The sequence below is a fragment of the Bos indicus genome, chromosome 20 (assembly GCF_029378745.1).
Source record: "Bos indicus isolate NIAB-ARS_2022 breed Sahiwal x Tharparkar chromosome 20, NIAB-ARS_B.indTharparkar_mat_pri_1.0, whole genome shotgun sequence".
In the NCBI taxonomy this organism is placed as follows: Eukaryota; Metazoa; Chordata; class Mammalia; order Artiodactyla; family Bovidae; genus Bos; species Bos indicus.
In genome coordinates this window covers 38,015,265-38,038,722 of record NC_091779.1, presented here as the reverse complement: position 1 = coordinate 38,038,722, position 23,458 = coordinate 38,015,265, and the positions used below count along the sequence as shown (strand labels likewise).

Below are 23,458 nucleotides of genomic sequence, written 5' to 3'. Positions count from 1 at the left end.
TACACACAAAACTTAAAATGTCCTAAATCAATGCTACTTGAATTAAAAAAAGACCTACATACAAGTCTTTAAAAATAAACATAGGAAAAGGAATAGTTCAGTGGTTCTATGGTTGCTGAGAAGATAACTGGGAAACTCATTTATGGAATAATCGTTTTTGGAAGTACTGAATACCTCCAATTCAATACTAAGGCATCAAAATCTTAATCGTATAGTTTCTTTTTAAATATACATATTAAATATCTTATAATATTTATTTTATGAAATATGCTTACAAAATAACATGCACAAAGCTGCTTAAAAGTGATTATTGAGAACTTAGTTTATTTTCTTACGGGAGATATGCCTTTAGTGACTACATTTAATGACATTTTTACAACCTATAAAGGTCCATCTCCGTCACTGTGACACAGCAATAATTTTACATTATTTAACATAATCTCTATAGACACATTTCAATGGAACATACTGCCAATAAATAATGTTAAACATATAATAACAAATTTTATGTACAAATTACTATTAATTTACTGTTAACATAAAAATGGAAAAGGCTGGAAGATGTCAATCATACGCTGTTTGTATACTTTTCTGATGCTTTTATTATAATATTACATTATGTAGATTTATATTTCAAAAGAAAGTAGATGAGAATATTATTTAATTACCTTTTTAAGTATTGTGTCAACACATTTTCTCAGTGGGTGGTTATACTTGATGCTCTCATTTACTTTACGAACTTCCTATAAGAACAGTAAGAGAAATAAAAATATTTCCATTTCCGTTTCTATAGATTAGGTGTTTCAAATCAGGATGCTCTAGGTACTATATATATTCTCACAAGTTTAGTAACAACCTAAATTACTCAGCATATAATAAAGTTCCATTCCCTGAATAAAAGTTCTTAATAACAAAAATAAAAATATAAAATTATAGAACAAATTATCTACACCCTCACACTTTCTATAAATTTCTAAATTTACTGCCTTATCATTTGGTATACAAAGATGAATATGCATTAGAAAAACTCATGAACCATCTGTCAAACTTTGAGATTCTAAAAGAACAAGACTTTGTTCTTCCACCTTGCTCCTCAAGCTCAATTATCTCATTATCTAAAATGCAGCGAAGAAAACAGAAGAAGCGGAACAGACTAAAAATATCACAAAGCACCTGCTCCTTTCCAACAACAGAGTACTTTCAGCAGTCATAACTAACGATTCATTCCACATTTTTAAGATTAAGAGTACATTATATGTCAGCACTGTCCTAGGTGAAAGGTCACCACAATCCATACTGCAGGGTGGAGTGGGAAGACATGGTGTTGTAAGGCTTTCACTAAGATTACAGTGTGGTGATGAGATAATTAAATGAACAATTTAAAGAGTAAGAAAGGCACGAAGTCATTAGGGAAGGGAATCTTTAGAAGCACTAGTTCTCAAAGAATCGCAATATCCTGTAATACTACAGGAAATTTTTGAAAAGTTGGAACCACTTTTCTAGGAAGAAGAAACAGTATGTTCAAAGGCTGGGAGGCAAAAGTGAACCAACCAGGATATTAAAAAGAACATTTTGATTATAGGGCAGAGAATGGCCTTAAGGGATGTAAAACTGGAGGCAGAGAAACCATAGGGTGTATAGACAAAACTGTGAAAAAAAAATATATATGGAAAAAAATACTATCCTTAATATATGAAGCATTTGGGATGCTATAGAGGAAATGCCACTGGCCAATAAATAACTGAAAAAAATATTCAATCTCACTAAAAAAACTACAAGTTTTTAAAATGAGGACAGTTTTCCTGCAAAATTATTAAAAATTGCTATTCTGTAATGAGGTAAGACTGTAGGGGGAAAGGCCTCCTATATACAATAAAATGTCAAATAACCTATTTGGAAAATAACTTAGCAATACCCACCAAAATTTAAAATACGCAGACCCATGAATAATCTGTACCAACAGACATTGCTCCTATCAAAGAGCTTAGCTGAGTGAAGAAAACAGGTATGATTCAAACAGAAAGGTGTGAAAACTGCTCTATAATCTAACATGGAAAATTTTCTGATGAACTGATTATTTAAACTGAGATAAAAAGCTAAACTGAGGATAGGAGTCAGCCAATCAAAGGAAAGAGTAAGAATATTCCAGACAGAGGGACAGCATGTTCGAAAGTCTCCAAGCAGAAGAGAACAAGGAGTTTCAGGAAAGTGAAAGAAATCCAGTGACTAACAGGAGAGTAATGGCCTGAGTACTGCTTGAAGAGTAAGAGCAAAGTACTCCAGAAGGCCTTAGCAGCAGTTGATTTTGAGGTCAATGAACAGGCCTAAAAACAGAAGAAAGAACTGAATTTTAATATCAACTTTTGAGGGGAAAGCTATCAAATGATCTTTTAATTATTTTATTATCAAATATAAATCTTCAAATTTTTTTAAAAATTCAAATCTTCAAAAATCTTCAAATATATCAAGTATAAAAATTACCAAATATAAATTTCTTTTGAAAAATATAATAATATCCATCATACGCCTAAGGAATGCTACAGTTCTTAACATTTTATAAATAAATGCTGAAAAGCCAACATAAAAATTTTCAACCACAATCAAAGAATCAGTATTCATTCTTTTGTTCACTTAAAAATGGTTGCTGAGTATCTAAGAATTTAGAGAACCAAGGGAGGTGTTATGGGCTGGAACTCTGTTCCCCCAAAAATCATATGTTGTCTCAACACCCAGTACTTTATAATGTAATCTTATCTGGGAATAGGATTTCACAGCTTTAACTGGTTAAATTAAGAAAAGGCTTACTGGAATGGAGTGGGCCCCTAATCTTACTGGTGTCCTTATAAACAGAGGAAATTTGGACACTGACAGGCACACAGGGAGAATATCATGTGAATACAAAGACAGAGATCTACAAGCTAAGGAACATCAAAGATTGTCAGTTAACTATCAGAAGACAGGAGATGTGGTACAAATTTCCCGACAGCCCTCTAAAGGAACCAACCATGCTGACACCTTGATCTTGGACTTTAGCCCCTAGAGCTCTGAGACAAAAAATTTCTGTTGTTTAAACCACGTAGTTCATGTACTTTGTTATGGCAGCCCCAGGAAACTACCAGAGAAGGCTTCCCTGAAGAATTCTCATTTGTATTGAGAACTGAAAATGAAGTAGGAATTAGCGAAAGAGAATGGAGAAAAGAGGGTTCCAAGAATCTGGGAACACCACACTCAAAAACAGAACAAAGAAAGCAATGAACATAATGTTTAAGAGTAGGGGTCGGCAAACCAGATCCACTCCAGCCCACCATCTGTTCTTATGTGAACACATCCACTGCTCATTCATATTGGGTATGGCTGCTTTCATGCTAAAGCAGCCAGCCAGTGAAGCAGTTGCAACAGAGAGGATATGGCACAAAAAGCCTAAAATAGTTACTATCTGGCCCTTTACAGAAAAGGGCCTGATCCTTTTCTAAAAGCACGAACTAGAGTCAGACTGCCTGGCTCCGTCACTCGGTAACTGTGTTGAACATGGGAAACTTACCCTCTCTGTGTCTCACTGTCCTTTATAGAAACAAGGACAAAAAAACTTCCCTTATAAGGCTGTTTTGAGAATTGAGTGTATTAATATATATAAAGTGCTTGGAAAGGCATAGGGAAATACGTCTATAAGTCTATACATTTGTTTGCCTATATGTTTGCTATTATCATCACCATTAATAAGTTTGAGGAACCAAAATTGACCAGTGTTAGGAAGACTTTAGGGGCTTGACATAAGGCTGAAACTAAACATGGGTCAAATCATTTTTTGATTGGCCACATTACAATATCTTGGAGACTACTCTAAAATGAATGAAAGCCTTTAGCATAAAGTTTTAAGCTGAAGAATAACATTATTGGAATAGCATATTTTCATAGAAGAGCAAAATTTGAGGACTACATTCTTTTTTAAAATCAACTAAATTATTAAACAGCAAAATTTTGCACTTTGTCGTATTTTGCATGTATATTATTGAAATTTATACTTTCAACAACTTTATGAGATTTGTTCAAATTATATGCATATTACAAGTGAGCAAAATGAAGTGCCTTATTAAGATTATAGACAGGAAACAAAACTGAGGCATACAAATTCCCATGAATATTGTTCTCTAAAGAGGTTTCCATACTTGGTGGGATTATTTTGGGTCAAACATTCAGGAAGAAGCTCAACCTTTAATTGCAATTTTCATTTCCACTGTCATGGTAACTAGGTAACTTATCATCTAACTTTGACCACTTTTTGAGTCTCAACTTTTAACTATTAAAAGTTACCCCAGGACAAGCATAAGCCTGCACTGTTAAATACATTCACCCTACATCTTTGTCAATTAGAAGATGGAGATGATATCTTACGAAGTTGAACTGCCAATGAGTCATCTGAATGGGTGAGAAATTCTTTAGAATTACACATCACCAGTTTTTCAATCTAAAGTCCACCAGTATCCTGTTAACACCACCACCAACAACAAAACCAACAGTGTATACAAAAAGTGATACATAAAACTTGATGACTGTTGACTCCAGGATTTAAACTTGCTTACCTCCATGACATCTTCTAAAGTCTCTTCTGCATCTGCTTTCTCTGTCATCAATTTGGCTGCCTTAAAATAAGTTTTCATGAGTAGATAACCTCTTTTTGCACCATTCCAGTATGAGCGAGGAATTTCTACCAAGCCATACCCCAACAACAACACAAGAAGAAACAGACCCCATGTATTTGCAGCTGCTATCCCAATTGTCTGAAGCTGGTTCCTTAGAAAGAGAAAACATAAGCAGATAGCTGTGATAAATTTTTCTAACAAAAACGTAAAATGAAACTAGTGTTAAAGGTTTTTCAGAAAACAACTGCCCTACGATATAGATCCAATTTTATATGAAAGGTTTCAACCTTCAAATCTCAGCTCCTCTTTTAGTAACAGTAGATGATCTGTGTTGTAATGAAAAGTTAGAGTGTGACTGCAGAAACAGACACAGCAAACACTACTTCCATTAGAGTTAAAATTAGAATCTTAGGAAAATTCATGGCAAAAATATCCTGAAGAAAATACATTTTTCATTAGGCACTTTCTTATTTAATATTAACCAAGAGAAGACTGAACAGAAGTTTAAGCCTGAAAGAATTTGGTTTTGAAGCAGACACACACAAACCTCAAGAATCCAACAGTAAGGATAATCACTACTACTCTATTCCTAAACTTTTCAGATATAACTCTTCACATATATCATAACACATCACAAGTATAACACAGATTTCAACTTTATTTGAATGACAAATCTAAAGTTAAAGAGAAATATGCCCTCATAATATAATCAGAACAAAAGAAAATATTCATAACTTACAATGAAAAATAAATCTAGGTATTTAGTCATACACAAAATTTTAAAGTCTAGGAAAAATTCATGAGAGTTAACACTTTAACATAGCCTTTTGATAAAACATCAGTTTCTTGTCTAATATGTATATTCAAAGATGTTATTCCATATTTTCCTTCTCAGTAATATGGATTATTATGATATTCTTTTGGGGGAACCCATAAAACATGTCATGGTAGGTTTCCCAATGAAATGTTTACTTGCATATGAAATAAAATTTAATTAAAAAAAATGCAAATGTACACAGAAACAATGTTAAGAACATGGTTTATCTTACCATTCTAGGTGCAAGTGTGGGTTGACAGCTACATAAATTAAAAATGCTCCAAAAATCAGCAAATAGGTGCCATAATAGATTGCATTCTCAATTAGTGCAGTTTTGATCTTCCCAGTGATGGAAAACCCTCCTGATCTTGCATATGACTGCATGAAAGGTAACAGAATCCTGGACGATTAGAAAAAATATGATTAAAAAAACTTGACATGTCTGTATAATTTCAAAATACTGGAAACATCTAAATATCAATTTTAATGTGTGGTTCTTCTCATGAATCAATATGATTTTGAGTAATAACACTGAACCAAACTATAATAGAGGGCTGAATATTTTCTAACATTAAATTCTGAGGAGAGAAAAGCATACCCCTGGGAGCAAAAACAATGATCAACAGAGAGTACAACAGTACTCTCTGACTTATAAGGAATCTGAAAAAGGCTTTTAAAGCTTTTTTGAATTATTTCGATTACATCCAAAGAACAGTGAGGAATAATTTTCTTTAACTGAAGGGAGACATGACCAAACTTTTGTTTTCTATGGACTGATAAGGGTTCAACATGGAGAATGGGCTTAAATGGAACAAAACTGTAACTATTTAGAATGGGTAAGGTGGTGTGGTAAGAAGCAGGAGAGAAGGGTGGCTGTCAGTATACTGATTTTGAAGTATAGGTAGGTTTAGTCCTTCAGGTGTTTGACTCTGGGAATGCCATGGACTGTAGCCCGCCAGGCTCCTCTGTCCATGGGCTTTCCCAGGCAAAGATATTGGAGTGGGTTGCCATTTCCTTCTTCAGAGGATCTTCCCGACCCAGGGATTGAATCCTGGTCTCCTGCATCACAGGTAGACTATTTACCAACTGACTGAGCCACCAGGGAAGCCCAAATGTCAGGGGAAAGTGTCCTGGATACATCCTAAAGGAGCTGCACAGGAAGTAGTTGGCCATCCAGCTTCAGAATTCAGGAGGAAGTACAGAAATACAGATAGATTTGGAGTCATCACCATATCAATGTACTGAAATAACATCTGGAAGGGTGTATATACATAGAATGAATGAGCAGGAAAGATCTGAGACTGACGCCTCAAAAATATCAACTTTTAAATGAAAGACAGACAAACAGAAGGAAAGGCCAACAAAGGAGACTGAGGGAACAGTCAAGAATTATGGAAGACAACAAAGAAGTACATGGAGAAGAAAGTGTTTGAAAGTAGAGAGAGGAAACAGTAAAATCAAAGGCGCCAAGAGGTCAATAAATTAAGAGCCTGTACGTGTAAGTGGAGAAGGGAGAACAGAAAACAGGGTTCAATGGGTTGTGGAAAGAATAAGCAGTGAGCAAATGGAGACACAAAATGCAGACAATTCTAGAAGTTTGGCTATGTAGGATAAACTATGGTATATTCAAAAAGTAGAACCCTTTACAGATATAAAAAAAAAAAAAAAAGAATACTGAGACATACAATACAGAAGAATCTTCCAAATTATATGAGCAAAAAGAGAAGCAAAAAGATACATACTGTATAAGTCCATATTTATAAAGCTGAAAAAGCAGGCAAAACTAATCTATGGTAACAGAAGTCAGAATCATGTGTTACCTTTGGGGAGCGTAATGACTGGGAGAGAGGTATGTGGGAAGCTTCTGGGGATATTATTAATGTTCTATATCACAATCTGAGTGCTCATTATATGGGTGTATTCACTTTGAAGAAAAGTCAAACTAAATACAGTCTGTGGGATTTTCTGTACTAATTTATACTTTTTTAAAAAGTCTCTCTAAAAAAACACAGCAGTGATGAGTAGATCATCAAGGGGAAGACAGAAAGTTGGAAAGGGTTCTGACCTGAGTTTTCTAACAAGAGCTGAAGGAGATAGGTCCATTATTTCAGGAAGAGGGATTAACTTTAAGAATGACTCTTACATTCTTGGAGGGAAGGAAAGAAAGGATAGGTAGATAGGTTTGTTGGTGAAAAGCTGAAAAGAGCTGCCATCTGATGATTCCTTTTTCACTGGATGGCAGAAAGTAAAGTCATCTGCAAGGAGAGAAGGTGGCTGTTTCTAGGATGTAAGAGACAGAGTCACAATCACTGCTGAGGTTTGCAGGAACTGGAAAGATTTGTTGTGGAGAATGAAGAGCAAACAGATGAGAAACTCAAAGGGTCCAAAGTTTGGCAATGTTGAAGAACTAGCCGAGTTCAATGTGCATGCTACAGGCATGCTATACTCGCTGTGTGATTTTTCTCTTGCCATGTTCTCCACCTCCAGTTTACTTGTATTATATCTATTATAAAATGCTCAATAGGCAGTGGAAAAAGTATGAATGAGTCTGGAGCACAGCAGAAAGACAAAGCTATATTGGGTAGGAAAAAAAAAAGATTTAGAATGCATCACAGGTTAATGAAACCATGGCTATAATTTACAGTTATTCAGGGAGAGTCAGATAACAAGATGACCAAAGATGGGACCCTTGGGAATACCAACATTTAGAAAATGGGCCACAGAAATGGAGCACATAAAGGAAATTCAGAAGTTTGCACTAAGCACACAGAAAACCAGGGGTTAATGATATCCTTAGCAAGAGACCAGTTTCACATAATAATGGGACTTGAAGAAAACTGAATTGAAGAAGGTCCAGAAAGAAGGCAGTACAAAAAGGAAATGGTGACAAGGAGAATTTTTTGTCTCTGCTTTCTATTTCTTGTTTATTTATTTCTTTTCATTCCTTTTAAGATAAGACAGACCTGAATGAGGAGAGAAAGCATATAGATATAAGGGAAAATATGACATAAATAAGTTTTAAAACATGAAAGGGAAAATATGACATAAATAAGTTTTAAAACATGAAAGGGAAAATATGACATAAATAAGTTTTAAAACATGAAAGTTCACTGAAAAAATAATCACTTTTTAAAATTTAGCCAAAATATCGAAAATTTTATCCTTCACCACCACTTACCATGTTAAAAATTGTGAAGTCCAATATACTACCCTCCAGAAAATTGGCATGATTCCATCAGGAATGTAACTCCATGGCTTGAAACACGGATGTTGGCTAATAACAATTTAAAGCCAATTAATCAAATGCTACTTAAATGAATTGCACAATTAATTTGTGTTGGCAAAGTTTACTTACATTCAGCTTTAAATTATGGATTCTAATTTGTAAAATTTTATAGAAAATTAAAATTCAATACTGTCAAAATACACACAAAGAGAACAAAACTGTTTTAAGGAGGAATGCATTTCAATTTTCAATTTTTTTAAGTCTTTGAATAAAAAGAGGACATAATGTATTAATAGACTAATCAAGTGACAGCTTTAAAAGTAAATGCATTATGAAATCAAACTCTTGAGATGATTACCTTTAAAATATACACTCACTTCATTGGGTTGGTTACAGTGACAAGAAAAAAAAGTTATTAGGTGATTAAGTCCTAGAAACTGGAACCCTAACTTATCAGTCACTATAGCATATGTCCTATGCAGACAGATGCTAGCATCTATACATAATTCTGTTTGAATTTTCTGAAAACATGTGTATCTGACTATAGATTCTTTCACAATAGTCAGCATTCCTAAATTGTAAAGCTATTCTTTAGTCCAAGGGCTTATAACAATCCACAGTGGTGTTTCAAAAGGGAATAACTACTACATTTAAAATTCACCCTTATGTAACTTTGATTTAAAAATAAATAAATAAAAGCTGCATAAAAAAGTATATAATACTACTTAAAGCACTGGTAAAAGCTACAGCCAATACTTATTAGTTTTTTACTGGGAAGTTTGATATGAATTCAATATAACCTTTTGATAATATGAACTTTATTCTCAGTCTAAAACCATAATGTTTTTAAAGGATGCACATATATCAAAGGAATATCCTATGTACAGAATAACCTCCTCTTCCTGCATTACAACCTTGCAGATTAGGAAAACAAGAAAATGCACACCCCATTTTTTTTTACTGGAGAGGAAAAACAGCTGAGAGGAAAAACAGCTTTTGGAAATCTATTCTTAGTAAGGCACTAAAAAAATCAGGTCTTCTCCAAGTTTCTATTAGCATCTACTGAGAGGTCTTGAATGCCAATAAATATTTAAAATGTATTCAAGATTAAAATTTAAATAGGATACAGGTAATGAAAAGTCTATTAGCAAAGGATGAAGGGAGGTGAGTAGAGAATGAGGATAAACTTATAAAATCCAGATGCTAAAACTGACAATTTTTAAACAAATTGCCCCCTACAACATTTTTTTTAAAAAAGGAAGAAAGTACCTTGGGACTGAGGTAGCAGTTGCATACAATCCTGTCATGTTGCTACCCTCAGGAGGGCTTGAGTTTGCAGCAGCATGTTTGCACCGGTTGTATATTGTCTAAAGCAATAAAGGCACGGTGGATAAGAAAGCTGTGGTACATATACACAATGGAGTATTACTCAGCCATTAAAAAGAATACATTTGAATCAGTTCTAATGAGGTGGATGAAACTAGAGCCTATTGTACGGAGTGAAGTAAGCCAGAAGGAAAAACATAAATACAGTATACTAACGCATATATATGGAATTTAGAAAGATGGTAACAATAACCCTGTGTACGAGACAGCAAAAGAGACATTGATATATAGAACAGTCTTATGGACTCTGTGGGAGAGGGAGAGGGTGGGAAGATTTGGGAGAATGGCAATGAAACATGTAAAATATCATGTAGGAAACGAGTTGCCAGTCCAGGTTCGATGCACGATGCTGGATGCTTGGGGCTGGTGCAATGGGATGGCCCAGAGGGATGGTATGGGGAGGGAGGAGGGAGGAGGGTTCGAGATGGGGAACACATGTATACCTGTGGCGGATTCATTTTGATATTTGGAAAAACTAATACAATTATGTAAAGTTTAAAAATAAAATAAAATTAGAAAAAAAAAGAAAAAAAAAAAAGTTACCAAGTACTTAAGGGATATTGGGATGTATCAAGCTCTTTACCCAAAATTACCTTCCTGGCTATGCTTTTTAGTGATCAAATTCATATAATAACACTTGATTAAAATTAACTTTCATATAACTGAGCTGTCTTAAAAACATATCTCAAACATACTGTCTGATTACAACTGCGTTTTAAATTGTGAAAATTAGTTTCACCTCTTACCGTACTAACATCCAGAGGGAGTATAAAGACAATCAGAAAGCAGAGATACCAAGCTAGCAGTGTTCCAACAATGACAAGTCTATGCTGCTTCTTAAAGTCTCCATAACGATGAAGTAGGAATAATGCCAGGAAAAAGACAAAAACAATCTCGAGTCCCAGAGCTGCACCACTCATTATTCAATGTTTCCTCTGATTCACCAAAGTAATTCACGTATAGGCCTGGATCATTTCTATAAGCCAAGAAGAAAAAAAATAAGGCAGTGTTAACGTATGAAATGACCACTTGGAAATTTCCCAATTATTTTTTATTCATGTACTAATAAATTCTTTAGAAAACTGTCAGGCTTTACACCTGACTCTGAGTAAAATAAAAGGATAAACCCTATTCTCAAGTACTTCTGTGTTTTAAAGCATATGTTGAAAATTTTGCATAAATTATATTTTTAGGGAAAAAATTATTTTAGCAAAAATCACACTAGTTCCAAAAATATTACAAAGTAAGAATACTAGATATGAACAGTTTAAATACAGTGTCACTTGGAGTTGTTCCTTAATATTATAAATCCTAACAATATTTTATATAAATACACTATTTACTGATCCTATGAAATTAGATATTTTGTAAAATAAGGTTTCTAAGTCATCCATAATCATTACTTCAGATTTTCTAAAAGAGAGGGAGGGAGAAACAGAAAGAGAGAGACCATTTGAAAGTAACATTTCCTTTGTTTGAAGCAGTATTTTTCTTTCATATGAATCTTGTCTAAATTTCAGGACTTGAAATTCTCTTTCATCTCCTGTGCCACAAAATATACTTATCTTTTCCATCTATCTATATAAATCTTATTGTCTTTAAAGTTACTTCACCTATTTTATAGGCAGAAAAATTTATCAATGATTAGTGAATAAAGTTATATATTTAAAAATATTTTAATTTTAAATGTTGATGGTACAGACATCATAAAATTGTTTATCTGATATTTCTCTAGTCTTATAAAATACTTTACTTTTACTAACTGAAGACAATATATGTGCTTTCCACCTCTATAAAATCAATGTCAGGCATTTCTGGTTGTCTATGGACTAACTACAATGTCCCAAGGAAAAATCAACATCTTAACATAGAGAATCAGTACCATGATGCAATCCACCTAAATAAAATAAGGTAGAATCAATAAAATATGTCAAATTAACAAACATTCCCAATCAAAGTTAGTTATTAAAAGAATAAAGAAAGTCTGAGTACTTTATAGGCTAAATTTAAATTTATATAAGAAATACCCTTATATGGAATATCACAAATGAAAATCATATTTAATAAACTATTTACTTTATTATTTCTTTATATTATTGAAGTAGTTTCCTTCCATCCCTCTGTGGATTTCAACCAATATTTTCATTCTTAAGTATCTAAAATAGAAACCGATTTGTCATTCTCTATTTCCATTACCTCTATATTTTACTTAAAAGCAGTTATCTACCTGATACAATGTATGTTCTTTATTGTTTCCCTGTAACAATCCCCACCACACACACATCAACACACACTCTCTCTCTCTCCATGAGAGCAGAGGGCAGGCATGCTCAGTTGAGTCTTGACTCTTTGCAACCCCACGAACTGTAGCCCACCAGCCTCCTCTGTCCATGGATTTTTCCAGGCAAGAATACTGGAGTGGGTAGCCATTTCCTACTCCAGGGGATCTTCCTGACCTAGGAATCGAACCCAAGTCTCTTGCATCTCTTGTATTGGCAGGCAGATTCTTTACCACTGCGTCACCTGGGAAGCCCCATGAGAGCAGAGGCTTCACTGTTTTATTCAGTACTGTACTCCATGTCTATATTATAGTCTCTGGCATATAGTTGCTATTCAAAAAATATCTGTCTAGTGAATAAGTAAATGAATAAAAAACATTACTGTATACTATAGTACCTACACTATTTTTTTTATTACTGATAACTTCAAAGGTAACATAACACCCACTATTGTCTCCAAAATTGATTTTACATATATTTATTACAACTCAAGGGCTTCCCTGAGGGCTTCCCTCAAGGGCTCAGTGGTAAAGAATCTTCCTGCCAATGCAGGAGTAAAGAGTAAAGTGAAAGTCACTCAGTCATGTCTGACTCTTTGAGACCCCATGGACTATAAGTCTATGGAATTCTCCAGGCCAGAATACTGGAGTGGGTAGCCTTTCCCTTCTCCAGGGGATCTTCCACGTGGGTTCAACCCCTAGATTGGGAAGATCCCCTGGAGAAGGAAATGGCAACCTGGTCTAGTCTTCTTGCCTGTGAATTCCCAAGGACAGAGGAGACTGGTAAGCTACAGTCCATGGGGGTCACAAAGGACTCAAACATGACTTAGCAACTATACAACAATATTACAACTCAAAAGGCTTAAAATTCTGCTCATTACTAACTACTACTCAAAATTTCAAATTTCAATATCAAAGGAAAATCTTGTATCATTACGGTATGCCAAATCTTATTTTTAAGCCAGGAATAGGTTAAGTGACAGCCAGATGTAGAATATGCTTAAGAAAACCATTACCATCTTTAAGATACAGCTCTTTTAAGAAAAATATTATTCAGTGTGAATTTACTAAATATAATTACCATATGAAAATCCTTTTACGGTTTGACTTAGATATTTATTTTGCCTGAAATTGTTCAACACAAGGAGTATGACAACCGTAGAAAAAAAGAATGAATATCAGAGATAAGCAAGGAGATGCTAAAGCATAGCAGAATGAAATGATGGAATGTTACTGAAGTATAAGAAATGATATTTAAGATTATTTAATAACATTAGAAAACTACCATAACATTAAGAGAAAAACTAGATTCATGTATTTTTACATAATATGCATAAAAATAAGAATGAATGAACAATAATGAAATACATGGAGACCTTAATAATAATTAGGTAGTAAGACAATAGTTTAAGCAAACAACACAATCAGTTACAAACTTTCTGATAGTTAGTAATTATTCTTTTATAATGGCTGTCAATTTTTCAGTTTGATACATACTACTTTTAATGTTATAGATGAATAAGCAGAATTATGGATCCTTTATTCTAGTAATAAAGAAATGATTTGGTTACATTTCTTCCCATACTCAGTGTATGTGTCTCCTATTGCTGTTACCCGTCTGAATGCAGAGTTCCAAAGAATAGCAACAAGAGATAAGAAAGCCTTCTTCAGTGATCCTGCAAAGAAACAGACGAAAACAATAGAATGGGAAACACTAGAGATCTCTTCAAGAAAATCAGAGATGCCAAGGGAACATTTCATACAAAGATGGGCTCAATAAAGGACAGAAATGGTATGGACCTAACAGAAGCAGAAGATATTAACAAGAGGTGGCAAGAATACACAGAACTGTATGAAACAGATCTTCACGACCCAGATGATCATCATGGTGTGATCACTCACCTAGAGCCAGACATCCTGGAATGTGAAGTCAAGTGGGCCTTAGAAAGCATCAGTACGAACAAAGCTAGTGGAGGTGATGGAACTCCAGTTGAGCTATTTCAAATCCTAAAACTGATGCTGTGAAAGTGCTGCACTCAATATGCCAGTAAATTTGGAAAACTCGGCAGTGGCCACAGGACTGGAAAAGGTCAGTTTTCATCCCAATCCCTAAGAAATGCAATGCCAAAGAATGCTCAGACTACCGCACAACTGCACTCATCTCACACGCTAGTAAAGTAATGCTCAAAATTCTCCAAGCTAGGCTTCAGCAATACGTGAACCGTGAACTTCCTGATGTTCAAGCTGGTTTTAGAAAAGGCAGAGGAACCAGAGATCAAATTGCCAACATCCGCTGGATCATCGAAAAAGCAAGCAGGTTTCAGAAAAACATCTACTTCTGCTTTATTGACTATGCAAAAGCCTTTGCCTGTGTGGATCACAACAAACTGTGGAAAATTCTGAAAGAGATGGGAATACCAGACCACCGGACCTGCCTCTTGAGAAATCTGTATGCGGGTCAGGAATCAACAGTTAGAACTGGACATGGAACAACGGACTGGTTCCAAATAGGAAAAGGAGTACGCCAAGGCTGTATATTGTCACCCTGCTTATTTAACTTATATGCAGAGTACATCATGAGAAAGGCTGGGCTAGAGGAAGCACAAGCTGGAATCAAGATTTCCAGGAGAAATATCAATAACTTCAGATATGCAGATGACACCACCCTTATGGCAGAAAGCAAAGAACTAAAGAGCCTCTCGATGAAAGTGAAAGAGGAGAGTGAAAAAGTTGGCTTAAAGCTTAACATTAAAAAAACTAAGATCATGGCATTCAGCTCCATCACTTCATGGGAAATAGATGGGTAAACAGTGGAAACAGTGGCTGACTTTATCTGGGGGGGGACTCCAAAATCACTGCAGATGGTGACTATAGCCATGAAATTAAAAGACACTTGCTCCTTGGAAGAAAAGCTATGACCAACCTAGACAGCCTATTAGAAAGCAAAGACATTACTTTGCCAACAAAGGTCCATCTAGTCAAGGCTATGGTTTTTCCAGTAGTCATGTATGGATGTGTGAGTTGGACTATAAAGAAAGCAGAGTGCCGAAGAACTGATGCTTTTGAACTGTGGTGTTGGAGAAGACTCTTGCGAGTCCCTTGGACTGCAAGGAGATCCAACCAGTCCATCCTAAAGGAGATCAGTCCTGGGTGTTCATTGAAAAGACTGATGTTGAAGCTGAAACTCCAATACTTTGGCCACCTGATGGGAAGAGCTTACTCCTTTGAAAAGACCCTGATGTTGGGAAAGATTGAAGGCAGGAGGAGAAGGGAACAATAGAGCATGAGATGGTTGGATGGCATCACTGACTCAATGGACATGAATTTGGGTAAACTCCAGGAGCTGGTGATGGACAGGGAGGCCTGGTGCAGTCCATGGGGTCGCAAAGAGTTGGACACAGCTGAGTGACTGAACTGAACTGATTGCTGTTGTAAAGAATTACTAGAAACTCAGTGTGGGTGTTAAAACAACACCCACACATCAGTTTCAGTGGGTCAGATATCTAGGCAGAGTGTGGTTGAACTGAATTCTCAAGACTGAAATTGAAGTGTCAGCAGATGTTCCTTTCTGGAGACTCTAGGGACAAATGAATTTCTAAGATCACTTCAGTTCAGTTCAGTCACTCAGTCGTGTCCGACTCTTTGCGACCCCGTGAATCGCAGCACGCCAGGCCTCCCTGTCCATCACCAACTCCCGGAGTTCAATCAGACTCACGTCCATCGAGTCAGTGATGCCATCCAGCCATCTCATCCTCTGTCGTCCCCTTCTCCTCCTGCCCCCAATCCCTCCCAGCATCAGGGTCTTCTCCAATGAGTCAACTCTTCGCATGAGATGGCCAAAGTACTGGAGTTTCAGCTTTAGCATCATTCCTTCCAAAGAAATCCCAGGGCTAATCTCTTTCAGAATGGACTGGTTGGATCTCCTTGCAGTCCAAGGGACTCTCAAGAGTCTTCTCCAACACCACAGTTCAAAAGCATCAATTCTTTGGCGCTCAGCTTTCTTCACAGTCCAACTCTCACATCCATACATGACCACTGGAAAAACCACAGCCTTCACTAGATGGACCATTTTTGGCAAAGTAATGTCTCTGCTTTTCAATATGCTATCTAGGTTGGTCATAACTTTCCTTCCAAGGTGTAAGCATCTTTCAATTTCATGGCTGCAGTCACCATCTGCAGTGATTTTGGAGCCCAAAAAAATAGTCTGACACGGTTTCCACTGTTTCCCCATCTATTTCCCATGAAGTGATGGGACCAGATGCCATGATCTTCGTTTTCTGAATGTTGAGCTTTAAGCCAACTTTTTCACTCTCCTCTTTCACCTTCATCAAGAGACTTTTTACTTTCTCTTCACTTTCTGCCATAGGGTGGTGTCATCTGCATATCTGAGGTTATTGATATTTCTCCTGGCAATCTTGATTCCAGCCTGTGGTTCTTCCAGCCCAGCATTACTCATGATGCACTCTGCATATAAGTTAAATAAGCAGGGTGACAATATACACCCTTGACGTACTCCTTTTCCTATTTGGAACCAGTATGTTGTTCCATGTCCAGCTCTAACTGTTGATTCCTGACCCGCATACAAATTTCTCAAGAGGCAGGTCAGGTGGTCTGGTATTCCCATCTCTTTCAGAATTTTCCACAGTTTATTGTGATCCACACAGTCAAAGGCTTTGGCATAGTCAATAAAAAAGAAGTAGATGTTTTTCTGGAACCCTCTTGCTTTTTCGATGATCCAGTGGATGCTGGCAATTTGATCTCTGGTTCCTCTGCCTTTTCTAAAACCAGCTTGAACATCAGGAAGTTCACGGTTCACATATTGCTGAAGCCTGGCTTGGAGAATTTTGAGCATTACTTTACTAGTGTGGGAGATGAGTGCAATTGTGTGGTAGTTTGAGCATTCTTTGGCATTGCCTTTTTTGGGACTGGAATAAATACTGACCTTTTCCAGTCCTGTGGCCACTGCTGAGTTTTCCAAATTTGCTGGCATATTGAGTGCAGCACTTTCACAGCATCATCTTTCAGGATTTGAAATAGCTCAACTGGAATTCCATCACCTCTACTAGCTTTGTTCATACTGATGCTTTCTAAGGCCCACTTGACCTCACATTCCAGGATGTCTGGCCCTAGGTCAGTGATCACACCATTGTGATTATCTGGGTCCTAAAGATATTTTTTGTACAGTTCTTCCACTTAGGTTGTCGGTAAAGACGGTTGGTTGCCATCACCGACTCAATGGATATGAGTCTGAGTAAACTCCAGGAGTTGGTGATAGACAGGGAGGCCTGGTGTGCTGCAGTCCATGGGGTCGCAAAGAGTCGGACATGATTGAGCAACTGAACTGAAAATTCAGTTTTTATGGTTAAGGGACTGAGATCCTGATTTCCTTGGTGGCATTTGCCCTTAATTCTAGAGGCTTTTTCCCAGTCTTTGCATGCTGCCCTATATACCTCAGAGCCAGTAATGGCTTGTCAAATCCTTCTCAGGCTTGAAAACGCTGACTTTCTCTTCTGCCCTTAGCTGGGAGAAAGGTTTGCATTTAAGGGTTCACCTGACCTCACTGGGCCCACCTGAATAATCTATTAATAGTCGTATTTACTGGTTCCAGGAATTAAGGCATAGATACCCTTGGTGGCTCTATTATTCTGTTTACCACACCATCTATTTCTCTTCAAACTGAATACTTGTTGGCTTGTTTTGACACAATGTTATGCCTGGGGGGGGTCCCATGAAACTAGAAATGAAACTTGCGGGTTACCCTAATATGAGATGAGAAAATAATAGTTTAAAAGTACATACGTTTGACCTTGTAACTAACTTCAAGCGAGGAACTGGTTTTTTTTTTTTTTTTTTTTTTTTATAGTGCAGAATGATAGTACTTTCCAAGGTTCCTTATGAATTCCTATAGCCTGCTTTGGTTGTTTTAAATGAATAATTTTCTATTCAAAGATGGAGGCACTTTATTCTCCATCTTATTTAGTTACCTGTATATTAAATTCATAAAATAATTGTCAATTAAAATCTAATAAAAATAAAGATTGAACAATTCAAGTCTGGCATATTAAAAAAACTCATTGCCAGGGAGGACAGAAATTTGGCAGTATGTAACCTACAAGACCTTTTAGAACTAATACCCAAAAAAGATGTCCTTTTCATTATAGGGGACTGGAATGCAAAAGTAGGAAGTCAACAAACACCTGGAGTAACAGGCAAATTTGGCCTTGGAATACGGAATGAAGCAGCAAAGACTAATAGAGTTTTGCCAAGAAAATGCACTGGTCATAACAAACACCCTCTTCCAACAACACAAGAGAAGACTCTATACATGGACATCACCAGATGGTCAACACCGAAATCAGATTGATTATATTCTTTGCAGCCAAAGATGGAGAAGCTGTATACAGTCAGCAAAAACAAGACCAGGAGCTGACTGTGGCTCAGACCATGAACTCCTTATTGCCAAATTCAGACTGAAATTGAAGAAAGCAGAGAAAACCACTAGACCATTCAGGTATGACAGAAATCAAATCCCTTTTGATTATACAGTGGAAGTGAGAAATAGATTTAAGGGCCTAGATCTGATAGATAGAGTGCCTGATGAACTATGGAATGAGGTTCGTGACATTGTACAGGAGACAGGGATCAAGACCATTCCCATAGAAAAGAAATGCAAAAAAGCAAAATGGCTGTCTGGGGAGGCCTTACAAACAGCTGTGAAAAGAAGAGAAGCGAAAAGCAAGGGAGAAAAGGAAAGATATAAACATCTGAATGCAGAGTTCCAAAGAATAGCAAGAAGAGATAAGAAAGCCTTCTTCAGCGATCAATGCAAAGAAACAGGGGAAAACAACAGAATGGGAAAGACTAGGGATCTCTTCAAGAAAATCAGAGATACCAAAGGAACATTTCGTACAAAGATGAGCTTGATAAAGGACAGAAATGGTATGGACCTAACAGAAGCAGAAGATATTAAGAAGAGATGGCAAGAATACACAGAAGAACTGTACAAATAAGATCTTCACAACTCAGATAATCATCATGGTGTGATCACTAACCTAGAGCCAGACATCCTGGAATGTGAAGTCAAGTGGGCCTTAGAAAGCATCACTACGAACAAAACTAGTGGAGGTGATGGAATTCCAGTTGAGCTATTCCAAATCCTGAAAGATGATGCTGTGAAAGTGCTGCACTCAATATGCCAGCAAATTTGGAAAACTCAGCGATGGCCACAGAACTGGAAAAAGTCAGTTTTCATTCCAATGCCAAAAAAGGCAATGCCAAAGAATGCTCAAACTACCACACAATTGCACTCATCTCCCACACTAGTAAAGTAATGCTCAAAATTCTCCAAGCTAGGCTTCAGCAATATGTGAACCGTGAACTTCCTGATGTTCAAGCTGGTTTTAGAAAAGGCAGAGGAACCAGAGATCAAATTGCCAACATCTGCTGGATCATGGAAAAAGCAAGAGAGTTCCAGAAAAACATCTATTTCTGCTTTATTGACTATGCCAAAGCCTTTGACTGTGTGGATCACAATAAACTGTGGAAAATTCTGAAAGAGATGGGAATACCAGACCACCTGACCTGCCTCTTGAGAAATTTGTATGCGGGTCAGGAAGCAACAGTTAGAACTGGACGTGGAACAACATACTGGTTCCAAATAGGAAAAGGAGTTTGTCAAGGCTGTATATTGTCACCCTATTTATTTAACTTATATGCAGAGTACATCATGAGAAACGCTGGACTAGAAGAAACACAAGCTGGAATCAAGATTGCCGGGAGAAATATCAATAACCTCAGATATGCAGATGACACCACCCTTATGATAGAAAGTGAAGAGGAACTCAAAAGCCTCTTGATGAAGGTGAAAGTGGAGAGTGAAAAAGTTGGCTTAAAGCTCAACATTCAGAAAACGAGGATCATGGCATCCGGTCCCACCACTTCATGGGAAATAGATGGGGAAACAGTGGAAACAGTGTCAGACTTTATTTTTCTGGGCTCCAAAATCACTGCAGATGGTGACTGCAGCCATGAAATTAAAAGACGCTTACTCCTTGGAAGGAAAGTTACGACCAACCTAGATAGCATATTCAAAAGCAGAGACATTACTTTGCCAACAAAGATCCGTCCAGTCAAGGCTATGGTTTTTCCTGTGGTCATGTATGGATGTGAGAGTTGGACTGTGAAGAAGGCTGAGAGCTGAAGAATTGATGCTTTTGAACTGTGGTGTTGGAGAAGACTCTTGAGAGTCCCTTGGACTGCAAGGAGATCCAACCAGTCCATTCTAAAGGAGATCAGCCCTGGGATTTCTTTGGAAGGAATGATGCTAAAGCTGAAACTCCAGTACTTTGGCCACCTCGTGCCAAGAGCTGACTCATTGGAAAAGACTGTGATGCTGGGAGGGATTGGGGGCAGGAGGAGAAGGGGACGACAGAGGATGAGATGGCTGGATGGCATCACTGACTCGATGGACGTGAATCTGAGTGAACTCCGGGAGTTGGTGATGGACAGGGAGGCCTGGCATGCTGCGATTCATGGGGTCGCAAAGAGTCAGACATGACTGAGTGACTGATCTGATCTGATCTGATCAAAGATCTTAAAAAAGGTACATAGCCTTTGTCTTAGCAACTCTTCTTCAAATAACTTAGAGAAAAAACAAAATGAGGTAAAAATTTATCTACAATATTATTTTTCATAGCAACATTATTTAAACATTAGAAACACAGAAACAACTTAAATATTTGTACTAAATAATTCAGGAAGTCTTAAGAATATCCACCAGTCTCATTGTTGTCCATTATCTTTTTGACAAAGGGTTTCATACATCACTAATCTTGCTGACCTAGCCATGACCTATGGGAGCAGGAATCTGTGACAGAGTCAAGGACCACCTAACAGAAAGACAATGATGAAAGAAGCCCACCAGATTCCTTCAGTCTAGAAGAAAGATGAGATCCAGAGGGACATTTTAGAGATTTTAAGTGGGATCTTAGGGAGTATACAAAAGAAACACACATATATGCGTGGACAAATATACATCAAAATACTAACAGCAGTTGTCACAAAGTGCTGAAGAGATGACTTCTACTTTCTTCTATTTTCCTTGTGCTTTCTTTTGTATGTGTGTGCTTTTAATTTAAACTAATAAACATGCATTTTTGTAATTTTAATACAATTAAAAATCAGTGTAGTAATACAAAAGCAAAACACATAGCAACTAGACAATGAAAATTTTTGCTGTGGTGTTATTAAGTGCCTAGAGTTAGAACTATTTTAAAACACAAATGTTTTATTATATATCATGGGAAACCTGGATTCCAAATCCCAACTCTAATAATTCTGTAATTTTAGGCATTTTTGCTGTTAAATGAGAACATACGATCACCTCACACACATTGCTATGATGAGCAAATGAATTATAAAACACCAGATAAGAGTTCCATAGTAGGTCTTCAACAAATGCCAGTTGCTAATCTCCACCTCCTTCATGCCTTGTGCTTCTAGAAGATAACTAGTTGCCTCAATGGTCTCAAAGCATAGCTCTACCCTAAATGGTCTCCCACCTCAGCCCCCATGCCCCCCAAAAAACCAATGAGTGGATACCAAAGGCCTTTTGCTTCTCATTCTTTGTGGTTACGACAGTTTGTGTCACATTTATTCCTATAAAACAAAACACAAGCTTCATGCTCACAGAAATTGCTCTCCTTGCCTCGCCTGACAAAGTAAGATTACCTCTCTGGGTGTACAAGTTGACCAAACACCCTTTCATCTATCTATCGTGTTCTGTCCCTTGTGAAGAGTCAGAACACACCTCAAAGCCATGTCAAGAGGAGCACTTGACACACCAATATCATCCATTTTTCTAGGCAAATTATCAAAATGGAGGTGAATCAAAATGAATCATATGCTGAACTGCAATGGCACCCCACTCCAGTACTCTTGCCTGGAAAATCCCATGGATGGAGGAGCCTGGTAGGCTGCAGTCCATGGGGTCGCTAAGAGTCGGGCACAACTGAGCGACTTCACTTTCACTTTTCACTTTCCTGCATTGGAGAAGGAAATGGCAACCCACTCCAGTGTTCTTGCCTGGAGAATACCAGGGATGGGGGAGCCTGGTGGGCTGCCGTCTATGGGGTTGCACAGAGTCGGACACGACTGAAGCGACTTAGCAGCAGCAGCAGCTGAACTGCGATGACGTGTAGCTATGCAAAAACACAATCAGGGACAAAAGGGCAAATATTTCTTTGACAAGAACAATGGTCCTTCTGAAATACTACTGTTTATTTAAACAGTGTGTTTAGGCTAAGAAGAAAAAAAAACCACTAAAATTTAGAGGCAAATCAAAATTTAGTTTCACGTGATTAGAAAGGAAAAGGAGACATAAAGCTATTAACATCATAAGTGGACATTAACACCACAGTAGCAAAAGTAGGTTTTACTCAAAAATCAAAATGCCAATCCATTCACTCAAATTTTAGTACCTGATAAGCAGGCACAGTCTACCTTTGAAAAGACCAGCTCATAAAGTTTCAACTCAGTATTTTGCCAATCATCAAAACACTATGTGAGAGTTGGACCATAAAGAAAGCTGAGTGCCGAAGAACTGATGTTTTTGAACTACGGGGCTGGAGAAGACTCCTGGAGTCCCTTGAACTGCAAAGAGATCCAACCAGCCAATCCTAAAGGAAATCAACCCTGAATATTCATTGGAAGGACTCATGCTGAAGCTCCAATACTTTGGCCACCTGATGCAAAGAGCCGACTCACTGGAAAAGACCCTGATGCTGGGAAAGATTGAAGGCAAGAGAAGGGGACAACAGAGGATGAGACAGTTGGATGGCATCACTGACTCAAAGGACATGAGTTTGAGCAAGCTCCAGGAGATGGTGAAAGACAGGGAAGCCTGATATGCTGCAGTCCATGGGTGGAAAAGAATAGGTCGGGACTGAGTACTATTTATGTTACTGACTTGGAGTACTATTTCCTAAGTACTTTATGGCTGATAATAATTTTTCAGACTAAACACACTTTAAGTAGAAAATTTAGAGGTTAAGATCATTTTGGAATCTGAAACATCCCATCCCAAATATTTTCCAAAAGGCAGGTGGGGGAGA

The 23,458-nt window shown here is 37.1% G+C and overlaps 1 protein-coding gene across 5 annotated transcripts in view; it reads right to left on the bottom strand.

Moving 5' to 3' along the window:
• The window catches only part of LMBRD2 (LMBR1 domain containing 2), a 52,177-nt gene that overhangs the window by 24,418 nt on the left and 4,301 nt on the right, over positions 1–23,458 (bottom strand). For 4 of the 5 annotated variants that reach the window (XR_002183147.2, XM_019982867.2, XM_019982868.2 and 1 more), the window contains exons 2-7: positions 10,816–11,045; positions 9,953–10,050; positions 8,636–8,731; positions 5,690–5,857; positions 4,581–4,791; positions 669–743 (exon numbers count right to left, since the gene is read on the bottom strand). Coding sequence is in view for 4 of the 5 variants with exons in the window: in XM_019982867.2 (XP_019838426.2) it covers positions 669–743; positions 4,581–4,791; positions 5,690–5,857; positions 8,636–8,731; positions 9,953–10,050; positions 10,816–10,989 (822 nt within the window). In the remaining variant the exon portion in view is untranslated. Of the gene's footprint in view, positions 1–668; positions 744–4,580; positions 4,792–5,689; positions 5,858–8,635; positions 8,732–9,952; positions 10,051–10,815; positions 11,046–12,145; positions 12,167–23,458 lie in introns of those variants that run through there. The other variant, XM_070774760.1, reaches the window with a different exon arrangement.